The sequence below is a fragment of the Balaenoptera ricei genome, chromosome 2 (genome assembly GCF_028023285.1).
Source record: "Balaenoptera ricei isolate mBalRic1 chromosome 2, mBalRic1.hap2, whole genome shotgun sequence".
Lineage (NCBI taxonomy): Eukaryota > Metazoa > Chordata > Mammalia > Artiodactyla > Balaenopteridae > Balaenoptera > Balaenoptera ricei.
In genome coordinates, this window is record NC_082640.1 from 64,840,931 (window position 1) to 64,862,211 (window position 21,281).

At 35.1% G+C, this 21,281-nt stretch overlaps 1 protein-coding gene across 9 annotated transcripts in view; it reads left to right on the forward strand.

The window, feature by feature from the left end:
* The window catches only part of MYO9A (myosin IXA), a 278,184-nt gene that overhangs the window by 155,922 nt on the left and 100,981 nt on the right, over positions 1-21,281 (forward strand). For all 9 annotated transcript variants that reach the window (XM_059912852.1, XM_059912849.1, XM_059912850.1 and 6 more), the window contains 3 exons: positions 9,407-9,550; positions 11,020-11,059; positions 17,468-17,590. In XM_059912852.1, coding sequence (XP_059768835.1) covers positions 9,407-9,550; positions 11,020-11,059; positions 17,468-17,590 — 307 coding nt within the window. The remainder of the gene's footprint in view (positions 1-9,406; positions 9,551-11,019; positions 11,060-17,467; positions 17,591-21,281) is intronic.

Here is a 21,281-nt window from a genome sequence, read left to right on the forward strand (position 1 = left end):
AATTTTCTGAGTTTGTAAATAAAGCTCCTTTTCCTTTACACATACTGTTTTATAAAGATTGTACTTTAAATGAGCAAAAGAGCATTGTTTAGTGTCTAGAGTCTGCTGTGTACATTTTAAACATCAAGAGAATTGAGCTTCTTAGTGTCCTGGTAAGATACAAGATTAGAATGATCAGTCATTTAAAATTAAAGTATAACTTCATTGATCAGGTTTTCCATTTTGAGTTACTATGTCTTTCTAATATATATCGTGACTTCTCTGCTCCATAACTTTTTTTTTATAACTCTTTATTGCTTATTACAAGAAGTCTAGGTTCACTACTTTAACCTGCAAGAGCTGTCACAGCCCAAGTATCCAACCTCAACTGTACTTATCTTTAACGCCAGCAAATTGAACTACTGGCTGTCTTTATAGTGCATGCATTTTGTTTTCTTAACAGTGACAGTTGGCTGATGATGAAAATCACCATTATATGTGCATGTTAGATTTTACCCAAGAACAAATTAGATCATTAATCTGGTGACCTGTGTACCTTTTTTATTTCAATCTATTGGCAGTATTCTCACCCTGGTCATTAGATATCCCTAACTTAAGGAACTCATTTTCTTGATTTGGGTAAAAAAAGGAACTGTGACTTGTTGCATTTCCCGAAGCAATTTAATGATTATAACTTTCCTAATTCCTAGTTTTTGTTTTTGTTTTTTTCTTGGCCACTCGCGCAGCTTGCAGGATCTTAGTTCCCCGACCAAGGATTGAATTTGGGCCACCGCAGTGAAAGTGCCATATCCTACCCACTGGACTGCTAGGGAATTCCCAGTTATGTTTCTTTGTACTGCTTTCAATTTTGGATGCCTGAAGTGATCTGTATGGGCTTGTCTGTTTTTTATATATCAGTTGGAATAGTCTGATATATTGGTTTAAGATTGGTCTGGGCTCAAGAAGTTAAGGCGATTTTAGGCACTCATGGAATGACAAACTAATTTTGTAAAGATGTGTGTATAAGCTCATTTTTGAGACCCTTCCTCACAGAGAAATTGATCACATCAGCTTGATTCTTTTCCTTTGCGTACAATGAAGAAAGATATGTGGCATTGAAGTAATGTTATCAGGAAAAGGCCAGCTAGCAGTCTTAACAAGAGAGCCTCGCAGCTTGTGTTTGTTGTATTGGTGAGTTTATTTTAGACATGTTTTAGAGAAAATTGGTGAGAAGATAGAGAGGATAGAACAATAGATACCCAGAAAATCAAATCAGTCATGAAATCATTAGCTTGTATCTACTAAGTGGAGTCTTTTGGACCTTCCCTATGGGAACACTCCTAATAAGTGACTCTTAAATGAAAGAGTGGAACATCCAATTTGCTGGTGATCTAGGACTAAGAATTGATGTAGTCTGTATAAAAACAAGGAAATGCAAATATAAAACTATTTTTAGCCAGTGCAAATATTCCTCAGGTGAGAGATAAAACTTTAATTAATGTTGAGTGGGCAGTTGCTTTTTGGTAAGGGGTATAAACTGGAAACAGATGTCTTTGTTTCAAAATATGATTTGAAAAAAGTACAGAGCCTATAATTATATATCATAAAGCAGAGATGGTAAATAGAGGCTGCTGAAGTGACACTTAATGTGAATAACTAAAAAGACTGCACTGGTTTCAAAGATACATTCGTTCCTAGGTGGAAAAAACTCTTCTGAATAGTTGTAGAGAAGATTGTGTGAAGAATAAAATATACCACCCTATATTGGGAAAATATGCCTTTGGAAACTTGTTATTTAGGGGGCAAAAAGAGTATTATCAGAATTTATTGTTGACAAGTACATAATGAATTTGCACATTGTGGAAGTATATGGTATGTTTTATAATCAAATGGGGTCTGCTGTACTATCATGCTAATCCCAGGGCATTAAGGAACTAGAATAAGTCTCATTAAAACTCATGGGTTATGACACCATTTTTTAGGACTTTCGCTATATTGATAACCACATATTTGAGTACTGGGATAAACCTATCCTCTAAGAGTTGACTATGTAGCATGTGTGGATCCTGATTTCTATTCTTAATGCAACTAAAAACTCACTGTCTAAAGTTTATTTTTGTTTAAATTCAACTTTTCCTCTTGATCTGGGCAAATGACTGCTTACCATCTGAGACATTGTATTATAAAATGCAACAATGAGAACAAAAATAAATACTTTTTTTGAAGGATAAGTCAAATAATTTATTACTAGGGTTTTTAAAGTAATTATCATATTTAACATGATTTATAAAGGTGAATGGATTTCAAGGTTCTCTTGGAACCAATATGACTTGATGTCACATAAAACAGCTTGGAGTAATTTCTCATATGTTACAGCCAGATAAATCTCATGGCATTTGATCATGTCTTAGAATGTATTTTGTTTACCCTAATGAAAAAATACAGAACTTGGTTATTAATGTAAGCAGTTATATGTGATTAGCAGTTCATATAATAATAGCAAATTAGTAGTATGGAATAATACTCATATTTTAGTATAAATTTAAAACATTAAGTATTATAAAGTTATTTCAAAAGTCTCTTCCAAGTTTTTTCACTTTAATATATAGTATGTTGGTTATCCTAAATGATATTTGTGTGTTTTTACATAGTTATGTTTGTCCTTTGTTTTAAAAATTAGTGGCTTTTTTACTGGAGCCTTATTTGCATGTAACATCTATTCCTGAAGGTCAGATTGTTCTTGAGAGAAAAATAAAGAAATAAATTAAGACAGATACAACTTCTAGTTCTGCCAGATCATTTGTTTATTTAACAAGTACTTCGTGCCAGGTCGTGTGGTGGAAACTGGAGATTCAATACTTTGTGAGATAGATGTGATAAGTGATATGATTGGAGAAATATAGGATACCATGGAAACATAGAGGAGGACTTTTAAATTTTTTATGCTAATACTGTATTTAAAGAATTGGATATGGGGCCAGATGCATCAGAAATGTTTTTCAGAAAAAGAATCTTTTATACTGTTATCTGAGTGAAGAGTAAGGGTGAGCCCTTTGAAGAGGAGGGTGATGTTTTACAGGCAGAGGAGCAACCTGTGTGATGGTCCAGGAGCAAAAAGAGAGCTCTCTCTAGAGAGCATGGCACGAATAAAGAATTAAAATAATGTGAGTAAGAAGAGAGAAATGATGAGAGTTGACTCTAGAAAGACAAATAGACATAGGCTAGTTCATGTGGGGCTTTGTTAGCCGTATTGGAGAGGTTGGACTTCATCTTAAGGGTAATGAGAAGCTATTTAATGCTTTTAAGCAGGGGACTGACTGATATTTCAGAAGAATCTCTATGATTGCTTTATGGAGAATGATTTGTAGAGGCACTGGATTGGGTACAGGAAGACTAGCAGTTCTGGCAAGAGATGATGGCTTGCAGTAGGTGGTCGTGGGTACATATTGATGTGAACCTGTATTAAGGAGGAAAATTGAAAATCTATATGTCTCTCACCTGATTTTATGAGGATTCAGTGTTTCTGAGACGTCTGTATTGGATTTTCTATGCTTTGTGCAAATAATTTTTATATGTATGCAACAAATATATGACAGTGATCTAATGTATATATAAGGAGTACATTGTATATGGAGAACAAAGACGTTGTGTATGCCATCAATCTTAATAGCAATGTGCTAAGCTAAGGGAAGCCCCTAGAAAAACTGAGACAGATACCTATGTCAAGTCATTTCATTGAAATAACCAACTGGCACAAAGATTTTTTTAATTAATTAATTTATTTATTTATTTTTGGCTGTGTTGGATCTTCGTTTCTGTGCGAGGGCTTTCTCTAGTTGCAGCGAGCGGGGGCCACTCTTCATCGCAGTGCGCGGGCCTCTCACTATCGCGTCCTCTCTTGTTGCGGAACACAGGCTCCAGACGCGCAGGCTCAGCAGTTGTGGCTCACGGGCCCAGTTGCTCCGTGGCATGTGGGATCTTCCCAGACCAGGGCTCGAACCCGTGTCCCCTGCATTGGCAGGCGGATTCTCAACCACTGCACCACCAGGGAAGCCCTGGCACAAAGATTTTTAAGTACACACAGAGCTTTTTCTTTCTCCCCAGCATCCCATTGATTGTCCTGTCTTAAAAATAGGCACAGCCTATTTTTGCTTTCTTTCACTTCTAATCTTCTACTTCACCATTGAGCCTACCATTCTAATGCAGGGACTCTTCCTGTTACTCAGTGTGTAAAATACCAGTAAAACCTTTTTGCTGTATTTTAAGCCTTTACATAACACATAGGAGAAAGAGTACGGGTTTGGGAGTCACCAAAAATTTGTTCTTGGCTCAGCTTATCTTCGTATTCTGAGATTGTGACTCTTGTAGCCTTCGTTTCCTGAAAAGAGAGGGTGGGGGGAATCTATGTCTTATATAAAACTTGTGGAATATATTGGGTGAGGAGACAGAGTGATTAAGGATGATTTCTAGATTTCTGGCTTAGTACTTAAGTAGGGAATATAAAAGAGGCAACAGTTTTGAAGAGGGAGTGATAGTTTCAGCTTGCACATGTTACTTTGAGATTCCTGAGAGACCTTCATCTAGAGAGAGAGAATAAATCATTGGATATGCAGATACACTCAGTTGATTCTTGGGCTAGAAGATGTATTTTGTTATTGATCGGGGATCTCGGTGTTTAGCTGGTGACTTCCAAATGTCTGCTATCTCTAGATTGTTTCTCTTGGGTCAGTCAGTTTTCCCTGCCTATAGCTTTTAAATCTGGCTACTGATGTTCTAGGTATATAGCTGGGCTTCTCATGATTCCATACACATACTTCCACTTAATTCCTCCTATTTTCAGTGTATCTCACCCACCCCTACCTTTAGCTATGCCTAATGTCTCTGACTTCTCCTGAGAGTCTGTGTTTCCAACTTTTCTATAAAGTAAAATCTTTGAAAGGCTTGAGGAAGGGAATGTTACTTCACTATATAGGGTAAGAGTAAGGATCTAGCTCATTTTAAAAGACTTTCAAACTAACTTCCATTTTTAGCCCCATTCAGCATCACCCTTGCAATGGTACCAGTTATCTCTAATATCTGAACCTTTCCAGAGTTCTAAATGAGAACACACTTGCATTTTGTTGTTTTAGCCTCTCTCCCACTCCAAACCCCAGCCTCTACACACACACACACACACACACACACACACACACAAGCATATGTGTATTCTCAATCATGCCTACCCCTATAGACTCCCCTTTTCTATGATTCGACGTACATATAAACTTAGGTTTTAATTTTTTCTAGTCTCCTACATCTCTTATTACATGTCTGTCAACTTTAAACTTTTACTGTTCCTTGTCCCTTGCATAGTCTTCCTTCTCACTCTTTGTCCTTGTGAATTTATGACTTTGTCAAATTCGTGGTATTTCAGCTGGGGGCTGACAAAAACAATTGCTATGGAGTATGCTATGGCAGCTTATTATGGGTTTCCCTTATGCAAACACCAAATAGTTTATTTACAAATGTAGCTTATTTAAGAATGTTATCCTAGTGAGCAGGAGTGGGGATATGGGAATAAAAAAGGGAAGGATGGAGAATCCATACAAGAATCAATGAATGAGTTGGCCACTGGTTGCTCAACCCTGTGGGACCAACTGAGAAGCTTAATGATTTGTGTCTCAGGACCATCTATTTGCCTTGAGGAAGAAAAGAGGAGGGACTTATCCATTGCTCCAGGGGTTGCTGGCCCCACAGAGAGTTCTGCTTGTGTAAGTGCAGAGCAGAAGCCTACATCAGACAAGAGGCAAGTGTCTGGAGTCTGAAACTAGGTGCTGCCAGCAGCATCTGTTTGATGCTGGACAAAGTTTGTGTGTATGACTAGTTACAGTACCATTTGCAACAGCAGCAGCTAGAATAAGAGGTAAGACTTACGGGATTTGAAATGGAACATAAGAAGTGTGCAGTATACATGTTTAATAGGAACCTTCAATTCAGTCTTTATACATTAAGGTAGCATTTGATACAAGAGACTATACAAAACACACATGTACATTAGGAAGCATATCAATAAAATGAATACCACCCAAGTTCAGAACCAGAAGATTATTAGTATTGCTGCAGCCACTTTTTTATCATATATTTTCTGGTCATTCTCCCTCTCTCCCCACAGGTAACTGCTATCCAGAATTTTATGTATACCATTACTATGCTCTAAAAAATAGTTTTACAATAAATGTATGTTTTTCTAAGCAAAGAGTCATTTGGCTTAGCTAGTTTTTGAGTTTTTAGAAATACTAATATATAGTAGTGGTCGCTGTGACTTTTCTCCTCAATAATATCTATCTAAGATTCATCCATCTTGTGGCATGTAATTTGTTCTTTTTAGTTGCTATATAATATTATATAGTATTGGAGGGCATGGGGAGTTATTGTTGAATGGGTACAAAGTTTCAGTTTGGCTAAAAGCTCTGGAGATAGATAGTAGTGATGGTTGCACAACAATAAATGTACTTAATGCCACTGTATTATACACTTAAAAATGGTTAAAATGGTAAATGTAGTTAAATGTATTAATTTTTTCTCTATTATTTGTCCTTTTAATAACTTATTTTAAAGAATTGTTTCCTCAGTCCAAAGTCATCTATTCAGCCAGATTTTCTTCTGAACTTTGGTGGTGCCGATATCCATTTCAACCCTAAGCTTTTGTGACAGTCATTTTAATTTCCTCTGATCATGTACAGATGCATCTTGAATTAATTTCATCTTCTTGTAGAAATCTCTCCTGGCATTTTTTTGATCAGAAGGGTTTGTTCTCTAGATCTGTCACGTGGCTGTCACAGTGGTGTCTTCTTTACCTTTGTATTGGTCATTCCTTATGTTATTCTTCTGTTTTGTATCAACAGTTTTTTCTACCATTTTTTCCTTTTATAGATCTACTTTGTAAACTTTTACAGAGCATATTCTCTAGAAGCTCCATGAGAAAGTATATATAGGAGGAACATGTTTTTGATTCCTTGTATAACTAAGCATGCATTTATTCTGCCCTCGCACTTGATTGGAAATTTGAGTTTGTATAGACTCTTGGTTGGAAATAACTTCTTTTCAGAATTTTGAAGACACCGCCACATTGCCTTTTAGTTCCAGCATTGCTGATTTCTGAGGCCTTTTTTAAAATAGCTTTATTGAGATATAATTTACATACCACAAAATTTCACCCACTTAAAGTATACAGTTCATTTAAGAGTTGGCCAACTATTCCAAAATCTAATTTAGAACATTTTAGTCAGTTCAAAAGGAAGTTTCCTATTTACTAGAATGTTTCCTTTTCTCGTACTCTCACTCACTGTAGGTAAACGTGATCTACTTTTTGTCTCTGTAGATTTGCCTATTCTGGAAAAAAAATTATTTTTTTGGAAATTTTATATAAATGGAATCTACAATATGTGGCCTTTTGTGTGAGACTTCTTTCATTTAGCATAATGTTTTCAATAATCTACGTTGTAACATGTACCAGTACTTCATTCATTTTATGTTATGGAATAACATCTCATGTTATGGATATTTTGGTTGCACATTTATCAGTTAATGAACACTTGGGTTCTACTTTTTGGCTATTATGAATAATGCTGCTGTGAACATTCATATACAAGTTTTCATGTGGATGTGTTTTCAGTGCTTTTGAGTACATGCCTAGGAATGAAATTGCTGTGTTACATGGTTACTGTCTGTTTTGTTTAACATTTTGAGAATTTGCCAAACTGTCTTCCGGAGTGGCTCGGACATTTTACATTCCCAGTAGTAATGGATAAGGGTTCCAGTTTCTCCACATTCTTGTCATTTTGTTATTGCATGTCTTAGAGGGAATGAAGTAGTATCTCATTGTAGTTTTGATTTATATTTCCCTAAATAATGATGTTCAGCATCTTTTTATGTGCCTATTAGTGATTTGTATATGTTTTTTGATGATTCATATATCTTCTTTGAATAATTGTCTATTTTGTCCATTAAAAATTTTTTTGGTATATATTCTTCTTTCCATGTATATAAATATAATTGTCTTAAACAAAACTGTATCATGCAACAATATTTAGATTTGATAATATATGCAGACAGCTTTTTATGCCATTAAATACTGTTCTCCCACATGATTTTTAATAACCTTATAGACTTCCATGGGGGTGGTTATAATAACTTCTTTCATTTATTTCCAATTGTTGGTTATTTAAGTTGTTTCTGATTTTCTTGATATTGATGAAAATTTTTGTAGATAAAGTTTTGCATGTTTGATTATTTTTTTATCTTCTGTTGTTCTTAGTAAGAAGCTTGACCAGGAGCACAGAACAAAGCTATTACAAGATTTTAAAGATATTGTCCTGGCTATCTAAAAAGTAGTATAGTTTAAATAAAGAACTAATTGGAAAATAAATATTTTAAGGTTATATTCCATTTTTCAAAAGCAGGAAGTTTCAAAAATAGTACAAAGGAAAAACATAGTTCATAGAGTCCTATGTACCCTTCACTCAGTTTTCCTTAAATGACATCCTATATACTGGTAGTATATTATCAAAACCAGGAAAATTACATTGTTACATTAATATTAACTAGACTACAGTTCTCACCATTTAAAAAAATCTGTGTGTGTGTGTGTGTGTGTGTATGGGTAGTTTTTGCAGTTTTATCCCATATGTAGATTTGTGTAACCAACACCACAATCAAGATACAGAACTCTTTCATCATCATAAAAGAATTTATTCATGCTGCTTATTTGTATTATCCTTCTTCTTCCATGTCCCTTTCCTGTCCTCTAGCAACCACTAATCTGTTCTTCATTTCTGTAGTTTTGTTATTTTGCAAATGTTATGTAAATCAAATTACATAGTATGAAACTGTCAGGGAGAAAAAACTTTTCATCTGCCTTCTTAGGTTCAGTGGCTGCGGGCCTGTAAGTTACACTAATGAAAGACAATTAACAGGCGAAGAAGCATACAGTTTTTATTAATATTTTACATACATGAGTATTCTCCGAAAAGAAGTGAAACTCAAAGAAGTGGCTACACTCAGTGGCTAATATATCCTTTTTAAAAAGGAAAGAGGGTTTGGGCTTCAAACACAGACAAAAGCCATGACATTATATTATAATACATTATATTATTTACTGCTTGTTAAGAGGTATATTTAAAGGTATTAGCTATATGATGTGCTCACTTTCATGCACATTTGAATGTGAATGTGCTAGAATCCGTAGAAATTTTTTGTTCTGAAAGAGTAAAAGATAAGCCAAATTAATCAGTAATCTCTCTGATAAAACCATTTTCTGCTGGTTTAGCATTTTTTCTAAATTTTAACTTTAGTGTTTAAAGTTTTATTTTACTTTTTTAAGAAATGTATAGAGTTTTAGAGATGTCTCAATTAACAAAGCAAATTGTACTCTATTTAATTTTTACAGTGAAACATTTGATTTTGCCTGGAATGGCAGAACTGGGATTCGCCAGAGCAGACTATCAAGTAACACCTCCTTGCTTGATAAAGATGGGATATTCGCTAATTCAGCTGGCAGCAAACTCTTGGAGAGAGCCCATGGAATTCTCACGTTAGTATTGATCAATAATGTGGATTGCTTTTTTATGACTGATTTAAAATTTCTGGCTAAAAAAGAAGAGAGGTGATCATGAAGCATTATTTTCATGAGTGGAATTTTGAGTGAAACAAGACTCAAAAGTAGTCAGAATTTAGAGCTGTGACAATCTCCTGTATTATAAAGCCGGTGTTTGTTTTCATCTCACCAGGTGAATCATGACTGAATATACTTATTATGGAGATGACTCTTTATTGCTCTTTAACAGACTCCTACATCCAGAGAGAGCAAAAACAGCTCTTTTTAGGATTCCTAGTCTTTAACTGCAGTTGTCCTTTAATTCTGACAATCCTAACAAATTGGGCAGGAAAATCCCTTACGAAGTGGTGAATGGGGCCATATACAGTTTACCCCTCAACACTGCATGGGTTAGAGGTGCCAACCCTCTGGACAGTCAAAAATTTGTGTGTTTCCTGTAGTCAGCCCTCCATATCCACTGCTCCTCTGTATCTGTGATTCCACATCCACAGATTCAACTAACCTCAGATCAAGTAGTACTGTAGTAGTTACTGTTGAAAAAAATTCCACTTATAAGTGGAACCACACAGTCAAAACCTGTGTTGTTCAAGGGGCACCTGTATGGTGATTTATAACACTTACCCAAGCCTGCCATTCCTCCTTACCTGATTTAGAACTGGTTTGAGGACATAGAGATAACCATGCATGGTAGACCAGTAAAAAGTTCTTAGCTACTTATATCAACATATTTCAAACACTTCCAAAGCATATTTTTTGACCACTAGCTAGAGGTGTGACTGAATTGGATTCGTTAATCCCTAAATCATCTCTTAACAGTGTGAATAGGCTCAATTTGTATGAGTCTTGCTATACTCCAGAATTAGTAGGTGAAAGAGCTTAGATTCAAGACCAGGTCTTCCTGACACCCCAGCCCATGTTCATAAGCATTGGGCTTTATTCCCTGTATGTAGCCATTAAAAAAAAAAAGATTTGATATAAGTGTGATACTGAATTATGAATAAGGGAAAAAAGGGCAAAAGAGAATTTTTAATTTCTAGAAATGGAAGATCATGAGTCTTAGTGAAAAGTACATTTTAAAAATTCATGAAATTAGGCATCTATTTAAGTTTAAAATGACAGAAACAATGCCTCTGTAGGTTTAAGAATGCAGAGCCCTATTAACATCCAAAAGAAAATGAAACTTCAGCTTTGAATGTACATTATGTTACTTATCATCGGACTTAAATGTGTTTGTAGTTGTATTACAGAGCAGGCATCTCTTTTCTTCGCTTATCCTTCCTTCCCAAGGGTGACTGCTTAGTTGAATTAGACAGTGTTTTCATTTAGGCGACCTATAACTTGGAAATGGGTATATAATCTGTTGTTTTAGTAGAGACCTTGAAATCAGTGTCTCTACAGTGCTTTTTTTTTTTTTTTTTTTCCTAATGTATGATTTATCTCTATAGGAGAAACAAAAATGTCAAATCCAAGCCTGGCCTTCCAAAGGTGAGTATTATGAAAAAATTTTTTCTGTTAGTGCCCCACTTCATAATTTTTTTTTTATTATTCATGCAAACGATCTTTATAAACAAAAAAAGAAATATCTTATTTGTACCCAAAATAGAGGTTAATTGTGTATATTCAGTTGAAACCATTTTAGAAATAATGCTGGATGTTATGAAATGGCCCAGTTTAATGGTTCAGGTAAATATTTGTGATATGTCCCATTTTCTAGTGTTTGAAGAGCTTCTGAATATAAATGTAAATTTTTGTTGAGTAATTGCATTTTTGCATAAGATCGTTTCATTTCCCCTTGAGTCAGGTTAAGATAAAATTTTGAATTTTATCTGATTTAAAAATAATTTCTAAGTAATGCTTACCTAACTCTCATCATCATTAGCGTTAGTTAGCCAGGTTTTTCTGTAAAGGTCAAGTTAGGCTTGCAGGCTTATCTGGTCTGGTCTGTGTTATAATTACTTAGCTCTGCTATCATAGCACAAATGCAGCTGTAGACAATATGTAACGGAATGAGAGTGACTGTATTCCAATAAAACTTTATTTATGGGCACTGAAATTTGAATTTCATTTGATATTCACATGCCATCATATATTATTTAATTCTTTTTGCAACCATATAAATCTTATAAAAACAGTGGGCAGGATTTGACCCAGGGGTTGTAATTTGCCTACTCTAATCTACATTCCAAAATATTTATTAAATTTACCAAAGAAAGAAAAATCTTAGAGTTTTTCTTTCTCTTGTGCTCTCCCAAAGAAGGAGTCCTGTTGTTTGTAACTTTGTTAATGGGCATAATTTCAAAATTCTAAAAGAACTGAAAAAGAGCTATTTATTGTCATGATTCTCTAGTTCAAGAAAGAAGAAAATGAATCTGTCTTTAATTTTTCCTTCTACTTAAGTCACCTTATATTTCCAAAGAAAATTTAATGTGCTGCTGATGTGGTTTGTGGTAGTGACAAATATGTTTTAAGCCACAAAGAAAATTTACCTAAGTGGTTTGTGATTATGGTCTTACATGAAATGATTTTATGTAGAGAGAAAGAGAGGAGACTACATTCATTGTCACATATTCTTTATTGTTCATTTGTCTTTCTTTTTTCCTTCACTGTCTCTCTAGCCTTTTAGTATATTGAATGCCACCTCTGGGCCTAGTGTTTGTGCTGTTCTTTTCCCTCTCCTCAAATGGATAACTTATTTCTTTTTAATTGTACTATAGTTGATTTACAATGTTGTGTTAATTTCTGCTGTACAGCAAAGTGACTCAGTTATACATGTATATACATTCTTTTATAACTTCTTAAACTTTACATGATAGCCAACAAGAATATGTTGGATACATCTGAAGTAAATGATTCCATTTAATCATCAATCATGGGAATCCCATCTATTTCTCAATCTTTTAAAATTAAATATGGCTAATTTTTAGTTTATTTTAGTGTGTCTTGTATATTCAAGTACATATATTTAATATTAGAGAGGCAACATAGTCTATGAGAATATAGACCTTGGAGTCAAACTGACCTACATTCAAATGATGGATCTGTTACTTGCTCTTTGATTTTTTTAAAAATTAATTAATTAATTAATTTTTTGGCTTCGTTGGGTCTTTGCTGCTGTGTGCGGGCTTTCTCTAGTTGCAGCAAGTGGGGGCTACTCTTCGTTGTGGTGGTGCATGGGCTTCTCATTGAGGTGGCTCCTCTTGTTGCGGAGCATGGGCTCTAGGCGCGCAGGCCTCAGTAGTCGTGGTACGCAGGCTCAGTAGTTGTGGCTCACAGGCTCTAGAGCGCAGGCTCAGTAGTTGTGGCACACAGGCTCAGTAGTTGTGGCTCGTGGGCGCTAGAGTGCAGGCTCAGTAGTTGTGGCGCTTGGGCTTAGTTGCTCCACGGCATGTGGGATCTTCCTGGACCAGAGCACGAACCTGTGTCCCCTGCATTGGCAGGCGGATTCTTAACCACTGCGCCACCAGGGAAGTCCCTGCTCTTTGATTTTTGGAGTAAGTTCTCGAACTTGTCTTAACCTGTCTCTTCATTTGTAATGTGGGGGATAATATATGTTAGGATGAGAGATATATATTTGGTATGTGCATGATTAGTATTCAATAAATCATAAGTATTTTCTTCATATTTGCTACCAGAATGTTAGAGCTGAAGTTGTGGCTTATCTGTGTACATACATGTAGGCATGACGTGCGCTTTGTTTAGTAACCTCACTCTTCATCTTACTTTCCTACCCTTCTTTAAATATGCCTCATTTTTTCTAATTATGCTTAATGAGTGTTTTGCTTGTTTCTTTCAGTCCATTTCAAACCAAGGCAAAACAAGTATATATTAATAAAATTAAAGTAGCAGATCCTGTATCCTCATTGACTATGGTCATTTGCTGATTAAGATATTTTGGTTGCATTAAGTTAGTTTTATGTGATGTGGAAGGAAGCAACAGAAGTGTAGATAACCTGAACTTCTTTTCCCTTTTGCTCTTTTGTGAAATCTGCAGCCACTTTCTTACCTTGAGTATGAATCATTATTGTACGCATCCCTACAACTTTTATTGCTACTGGAAATAAGATTCAGTTACCTGTATTAAGGGTACCTCATTTTATTGATATAGGTAGGATTTAGAATGCTTTATTTTTATTACAGTTCTGAATAAACACAGGCAAATATTCAACACATATAACCTCCAACAGCCCTTAACCTTCTGTTAATATAGTTCTGTTTTGATAGTTCTTTCCCGTTCTCTCCTAGAGAGTACTTTCCCTCTCATACCTTGAAACCATCACTTCTATTAAATATACCTTTCTAATATGATCTACCTTTAAATTTTCAGTCTTTTACTGACAGTTCCCTTGTTGTACATTTCTACTTTGACACCCTGCTCATCTCTCAGACTTGATCCCCAAAGCGATTTTGGTTTGTCACTCCCCTACTGAATTTTTGTAGTCACTCAGGCTCAAACGTTGAAGGTAAGTTTATTGTCCATTTTAGTTGTCTTTAACAACATGAGCAATATCTTCTTAATCTTTGTGGCTACAGCACCTTGCACAGCAAGCAGTAAATAATTGTTTAAAAAACAATGGACTGACTAATCTTAATAAGCTAAACAATGAAGATGGAATTAAGAAAGGAATAAAGTAGATAACGAACAGAAGACCTAAGAAAGGAATTAGCTCCGTATCTGTTTTCTGCTAGATCTTGGGCCCACATTTCAGTTCTTGGTTTTTGTCACATCATACTGGACTATTGAAGCTGTCCCTTGACTGGATTTATCTCTCTCTTGCCTCCTTAGCCTCCTGTCTTCCACATTGTTCTGCTCCGCCTTGTCTCTCCTTTCTTCCTTGCCCTGTTTTATCATCTTCATAAATCTTAATAACCCTCAGATTATCATTTATTTTTTAATTTCCTTATAGTCTGTTTCCCTGTACTTGAATGCAATGTATTCCTAGCACTTAGAACAGAATCTGTAGTAATCACTGCATATTTGTTGATGGATCTAATCATGGTGAGTTTTGTGGACAAGAGTCTGGTCTCCAGTTGCTGAGGAAAACATTGTTCAAAAATCATTACTTGCTAACCATTCATTCATTTATCCATACTAATATTTATTGAGTATGCAGTACCAGACACTGTTTTAGGCATTGGAGGTGCTGAGATAAACAGTCCAGTCAGAGAATCCTTGCTCTCTCATAGTGATTCTTTTAGAGAAAGAGAAAAAAATACACAAGTAAACAAAAGATGATTTAGATGATATTATGTGCAAAGAGGAAAATGAAATGGCATATTATTGATTTAGAGGTGGGCTACCTTTGGGGTATTTAAGAAAATAGCTTTATGAGAAAGTTTGGGTATTTAAGCTATAAGTTGAATGCTAAGAAAAGTCAAGCAATGTAAAGGTCTAGCTATAGAGTATTCCAAGCAAATGAAAAGATTGGAAAGACCTTGAGATAAGAATGAATGTGGATTTTTTTTTTTTTTTTTACCTTTCTAATTAAATTCCTTGATGGGAAGGACTTTTTAATAGTTTAAAAAAAAATAGTTACTTGTATTTTTCACAGTTCATCTGACCCTTTTTCACATAGTGACATTTAGTAATTAATTTTACCATTGCTTTAGATATGGTTTATAAAATGAAACCATTTCCGAGGTCTTTTTATCAGAAGTATCTTAAATGTTTGGGGGGGAAATAATTTTAGGCTTCGGTGCTAATTTCATTTTACTTATGGATAAACCACAAAACTCTTCTGAGTCCTGACCAGTATGTAAAATTATTTTTTTCTTAATATACCATGAATCTTTTTGTAAGAATTCAAAAATGCTAATAAAAATAAAGTATAAACTCTCAAAATTCAATATACACATGTACTATATATATTTACATATATATTATTGTTTTGTGTGGGGTTTTTTTGGTCAAGAGTATTTGCAGATATTTTTCCATGTCAGTAAATATAGGTTACAGTATTTTTAGGAGCTGTATAGTATTCAGTTGTGTGAATGAAGCATACTTTATGAAAAAAATTCTGTATAGTTCCTTATCTCTTTTGTTTAGAATTTTTCACTATTTTTTTCTTTAATTTTATTTATTTATTTATTTATTTATTTTTGGCTGTGTTGGGTCTTTGTTTCTGTGCGAGGGCTTTCTCTAGTTGTGGTGAGTGGGGACCACTTCATGGCGGTGCGCGGGCCTCTTACTGTCTTGGCCTCTCTTGTTGCGGAGCACAGGCTCCAGACGCGCAGGCTCAGTAGTTGTGGCTCACGGGCCTAGTTGCTCCGCGGCATGTGGGATCTTCCCAGACCAGGGCTCGAGCCTGTGTCCCCTGCATTGGCAGGCAGATTCTCAACCACTGCGCCACCAGGGAAGCCCAAAATTTTTCACTATTTTTTTGAAGTAGATTGTCAGAAATAACTTTCAGAGCTCTCCTTAGATAAATACATAGACGTGAAATGGTGTATCAGAAAGATTATAATGATTTGCATTCCTAAGAACAGTGCATAAATATGCCTATTTCATGTATACTGGGTTTTATCAGCCTTTACTATGTTTGCCAATCTGATGTGCAGAAAATCACCTTAAAAGAAAATGTGTGTTTCTTTGATTAAAAGTGAGATTGATTGTCATTATGTTACTTGTCATTTATATTTTGAGAATTGCCTGTTGAAGTCTTCTGCTCATTTATTATCACTGGATGTATTTTTTAAAGGATTTTTTTTACAGTTCTTATATATGGATAATAAGTCTTTGTCATTATTGAAAATATTTTTTCTTAGGTGGAATTGTTTAAATGTATATTGTACTTAATGCCACTTGGAAGTTTTTATTTTTTAATGTTTATCTTGTCAGAATTAATATTTTTTAGTCTTTTAATTTGTCATACTTTTAACTCAATTCTGTGCTTCTCATACAATAAAACTTTTACTACTTTTTAAATAACATATGCAGTTGCACATCTGTATAGATACATTTTTTCCATTGACAAACTCACAGCCATAAATTAGTAGGATTTTAAAAATTGATTAATGATTAGCTAAAAAAAAGCTCCAAAATACTTTATTAGTGTCCTGTTTTGTATTCTTTAGTTGCTTTATGTGTAACTCATATCTTATTTTTAAGATTAATAATTAGGACCTCAGGATGTGGGTCGATAGGGACTACGTTTTCTTTTTTTCTGTGTACGTGTTCCTGGCTTACCTACTATATAGCCCAGGGATTGAATTTAATTTATTAGCTGTGTGAGTCGGGATTCAGTTGCAGATAACTAACCACCATAGATATTTTTAAGTAGAAAGGGACTTAATTCAAAGAGGTGCTTACAGAAATCATCAGAAGTATTAAAACAACGGAGCAGAACTGAAGCTAGGAAATGAGGAGGCCACTATCACTGGTGCTGCTTCCAGGCTCATACCACCTGTGGTGTAATCCAGGAATCAAGAAGAAGCTGCTACAACTGTTGGCTTCGGGGCTAAGGTGCTTTTACTAGAGTTGCAGTGGCAACACAACTGCCCTGCACTCTGCCTCACAACACTTTAAAAAGTAGTGCCTGGGCACTGGGACCACCGAAAACTAAAGTACTTTTGTGTACGTGTTTGCCAGCAGAAACAAGCTAGTAGCCAAAGCCTCTGCCTCAGTTAGACCTTCCCAGTTTCACGTGTGGGAATTGATGAACTTAAATCACATCCAGAACCTGAGATGTAAGAGAGTTTGGGAAATGTAGTTTCTTTTTAGCTGGTAAGCTTCTGTAAGAAAGCAGAAGGAGGGTAAAAATGGACGTTGAATATTAATCGCTCATATTCACCACAGTCATTATACGCAGGAATAATGAAAACTGGCTTACAATTTTGTTTTTCCTATTCTTAGATTAATTTATATGAAGAATTTGATTTTTTCCCCTTGCTTTTCAGCACTTGCTAGAAGTAAAGTCTTTAAAGCACCTGACAAGACTGACCCTACAGGATCGCATTACCAAGTCTCTTCTTCATTTGCACAAGAAGAAGAAACCTCCCAGCATCAGTGCCCAGTTTCAGGTTGTTTCCTGTTTTACCTTTTTTTCCTTTTATTTTTAACAAAGAGGAATCTGTTTTGTTCACATTGACATTGTAAGGTCAAAGTGATCTGCAAGATACCTGAATGGGATATGATTCCTGTGACTAAAAAGCTATGCTATAATGGTCATTTTGGATGGAAGTACCAAAGATGGGGGAAAAAAGTCAAGTGCTTTTGTTTCTCATCCTTGTATCTCTGGATAGTGCATATCCCAAAGAGTAATTCATTATTTTCAGTGTGAGGAGAAAAGCATCAGAAAATTGACTGCCCAGATATGGTCACTGTTAACATAATGATGTATATTTCTCCCTATATATTTAAACCTCATGCTACTGCCATCAACATTTAACTCAATGGAATTGTAAGTTTTTTCTTGATTGTTTATTTTAGTTTTGTGTTTATAGGAATCCAGTTCCTTTCGTTGTAACTGGGCATTTAGGAATAAATATGATCATAATAAATTAACCAAATAACCTCCAGAATAACTTTACAAAATTCTCTTCGAATTCTTCCCATTCTTCTCAAATCATCTCTAACATTCTATTCATTTGCTAGATATTTATGAAAAAGAGCTGAAAATCTTAAAGGTAACAGTGCTTTACATAATTTTACCCTACCTCATGCTTTTATCACAGAGGCGTCGTTCACTGTTAACTAAAAATTTCTTTATCTGCCGATAGCTGTACTTCTATGTTATCACGTTTTTCAGTGCTCCTGTTTAATCCAGGATACCTGAATGTAAATTATCTACTAAGATATCACTGGATATGATCTTGTTTGATTTATAAGCACAGTTCTTCAAACTGTAGGCTAGAAATGTCATTTTATTTTAGACAATTTTCACCATAGGCCTAGAGAAGAATTTGATTCTATAAAAGCTACTTGGTCAAAGTGCTCTTTAAAAAAAAACAACAAAAAAACAAGATCAAAGAGCCAAACAACTTATTAGGTGCTAATAAAGTTAAAGGAAAGACAATTGAATATATAATGGAAGCTCTGCCATGAATTAAAAAAAAATCCTTCTTAAATCACAATCCTATGGGTTAATGGTATTTGATTATTTAAAAAAAGAGAGAGATGTTGCTTGACCAGACAGGTCTGTCTATACCTCAGCGCTGTCTTCACATCCCAGAGTTTGGGTTTTCACTTTATGGATTTAGAAATGCAAAGTTGAATTTACAGGGAAAAAAATATCATGCTGACTGATAAACTATAAACACTGCTGTAAAACAGTATCAAAGTTTATTAATATACAATGAGAAATAAGAGTCATAGGCAGACTTGTTATAATTGTTAGTTCATGATCACATTTCCTCCTGATTAGCAGATCAAGGTGGGAAGCCAAATTCTGATCAAAAGGTAACGTGGTGAGCTTGGTATCTGAAAAGGAAGCATTAATCTCATAATTATGAAGGGGAGAACCATTAAGCTGTTGTGTCCTTTATTTTGTTACCTTGGATCTTTTACAGGTGCCTGTATACCAAACTCAGACTTTAATCTGAAGAGTACACATTATAGATATTACAATAAAACTTAGTTATAATTACAATCCTATCATGTCCCTTAAAATCCCCCAAATTCAGGAATTATGGATATTTTCAAATTAAATTCATGTATTTTGTTTAACATTTGCAAAAAGAGTCATCTTTAATGTTTGTAATACATTGTGAAATATTACAAAAGTAATGAGTACTACATTTTCCAGATCCTTTACTAAATATTTATACATATACATTATTTTTCCTCCAATTCTGTGAGATAAATACTGTCATTCTTATTGTACAGGTGAGGAAATTAGAAGTGTTGGAGATAGATGGCACCCAGCTGTCTTTGACTTCACACACTTCTTGTGAATGAATATTTACTTTCATCAAAATGAAATCATAGAACTCATGAAGGATTAACCCATAGAGGAATTGCCCTTCTGCTATAAACAACTAGAAAACTGGAAAAAAGATAAGAATAGAATGTTTTTAGATATTAGACAGTAAGCATTGCAGGATTATGATCCCTGAGAAGAGGGAAATAAATGAGACAAGTCCCAGGTTACTGCATAAAGGCAGTTTGCTATAGCCCAGGGAGAGGGAATCCAAACAAATGCCAAGGCTTTGCTCTGAACCTGCCCTCGCAAAGCTTAATAAAAGCAAGTCTTGAAAGAATCAAAGTGATCCTATATAACTTAACAGCCCCAGGGGAAAATGTCTGTTGCTCTTTAAAGGAATATAACAAAATCCAACAATGTAAAATCACACTAGCATCCAATCTGAAATTATTAGGCATGCAAAGAATCAGGGAAAAAACAACCCATAGCAAGGGAGAAAAAAATTATTAGAAACAGATCTAGGGACTTACCTGGTGGCGCAGTGGTGAAGACTCCGTGCTCCCAATGCAGGGGGCTGGGGTTCTATCCCTGGTCAGGGAACTAGATCCACATGCATGCCGCAATTAAAAGTTTGCATGCTACAACTAAGGAGCCTGCGAGTCACAACTAAGGAGCCTGCCTGCTGCAACTAAGACCCGGTGCAACCAAATAAGTAAATAAATATTGAAAAATGAAAAAGAAACAGATCTGAAAATGACAGAGATTATGGAAATAGCATTTAGATGAGGATCTCAAAATAGCTATTATAAATCATATAAATATGTCCAAAGAAAAACATGAATAATGATGAGAAAAAATAGAAGATACGAAAAAGACTTAAATGGAACTTTCAAAGATTAAAAATGTAATATTTGAAAATAAAAATAAGCTACATGAGATTAACACCTATTTGCCGAAGTAGTGAATTAGAAGTTACATTTACTTTAAAGTGCAGAGAGAAATAACAAAGATGGAAAAAATGAAAAAAAGCATTAGTAACTTGTGGGAAAATATTAGATCATTGAACATAGGTGTAATTGGCATCTAAGAAGGAAAGTCAAGAGAGGGGGATACAGAAAAAAATTTGAAGAAATAATGACCAAAATATTTCCTTATTTTTATGAATAATATAAGCTCAAAGATCAAAGAATTTCAACAAACCCCTAGCAGAACAAGCCTAAACACACCAATACACATCACATCAAATTGCTAAAGCCAGTTAAAAAGAGAAAATTTTAAATACAGCCAGAGAAAAAAGACAACATTTATGTGCCATGAAATGAAGATAAGAATAACAGTAGGTTTCTCATCAGAAACTATGAAAGCCAGAATTCAAGAGTAGTATTTTTTTTAATTTAATTTTGGCTGTGTTGGGGCTTCATTTCTGTGCGAGGAGGGCTTTCTCTAGTTGCAGCGAGCAGGGGCCACTCTTCATTGCGGTACGTGGGCATCTCACTATCGCGGCCTTTCTTGTTGTGGAGCACAGGCTCCAGACGCGCAGGCTCAGTAGTTGTGGCTCACGGGCCCAGTTGCTCCACGGCATGTGGGATCTTCCCAGACCAGGGCTCGAACCCGTGTCCCCTGCACTGGCAGGCAGATTCTCAACCACTGCGCCACCAGGGAAGCCCCAAGAGTAGTATTTTTAAAAGACTGAAAGGGGAAAAAAAAAAAATTGTCACTCTAAAATTCTATGCATGTGAGTAATGAAGATTATATAGAGACTTTTTCAGACAAACAAAAGTTGAGAGAATGCATTGCCAGGAAATCTACATTATAAGAATGTTAAATTTGGGATAAAAATGATGAGAAAA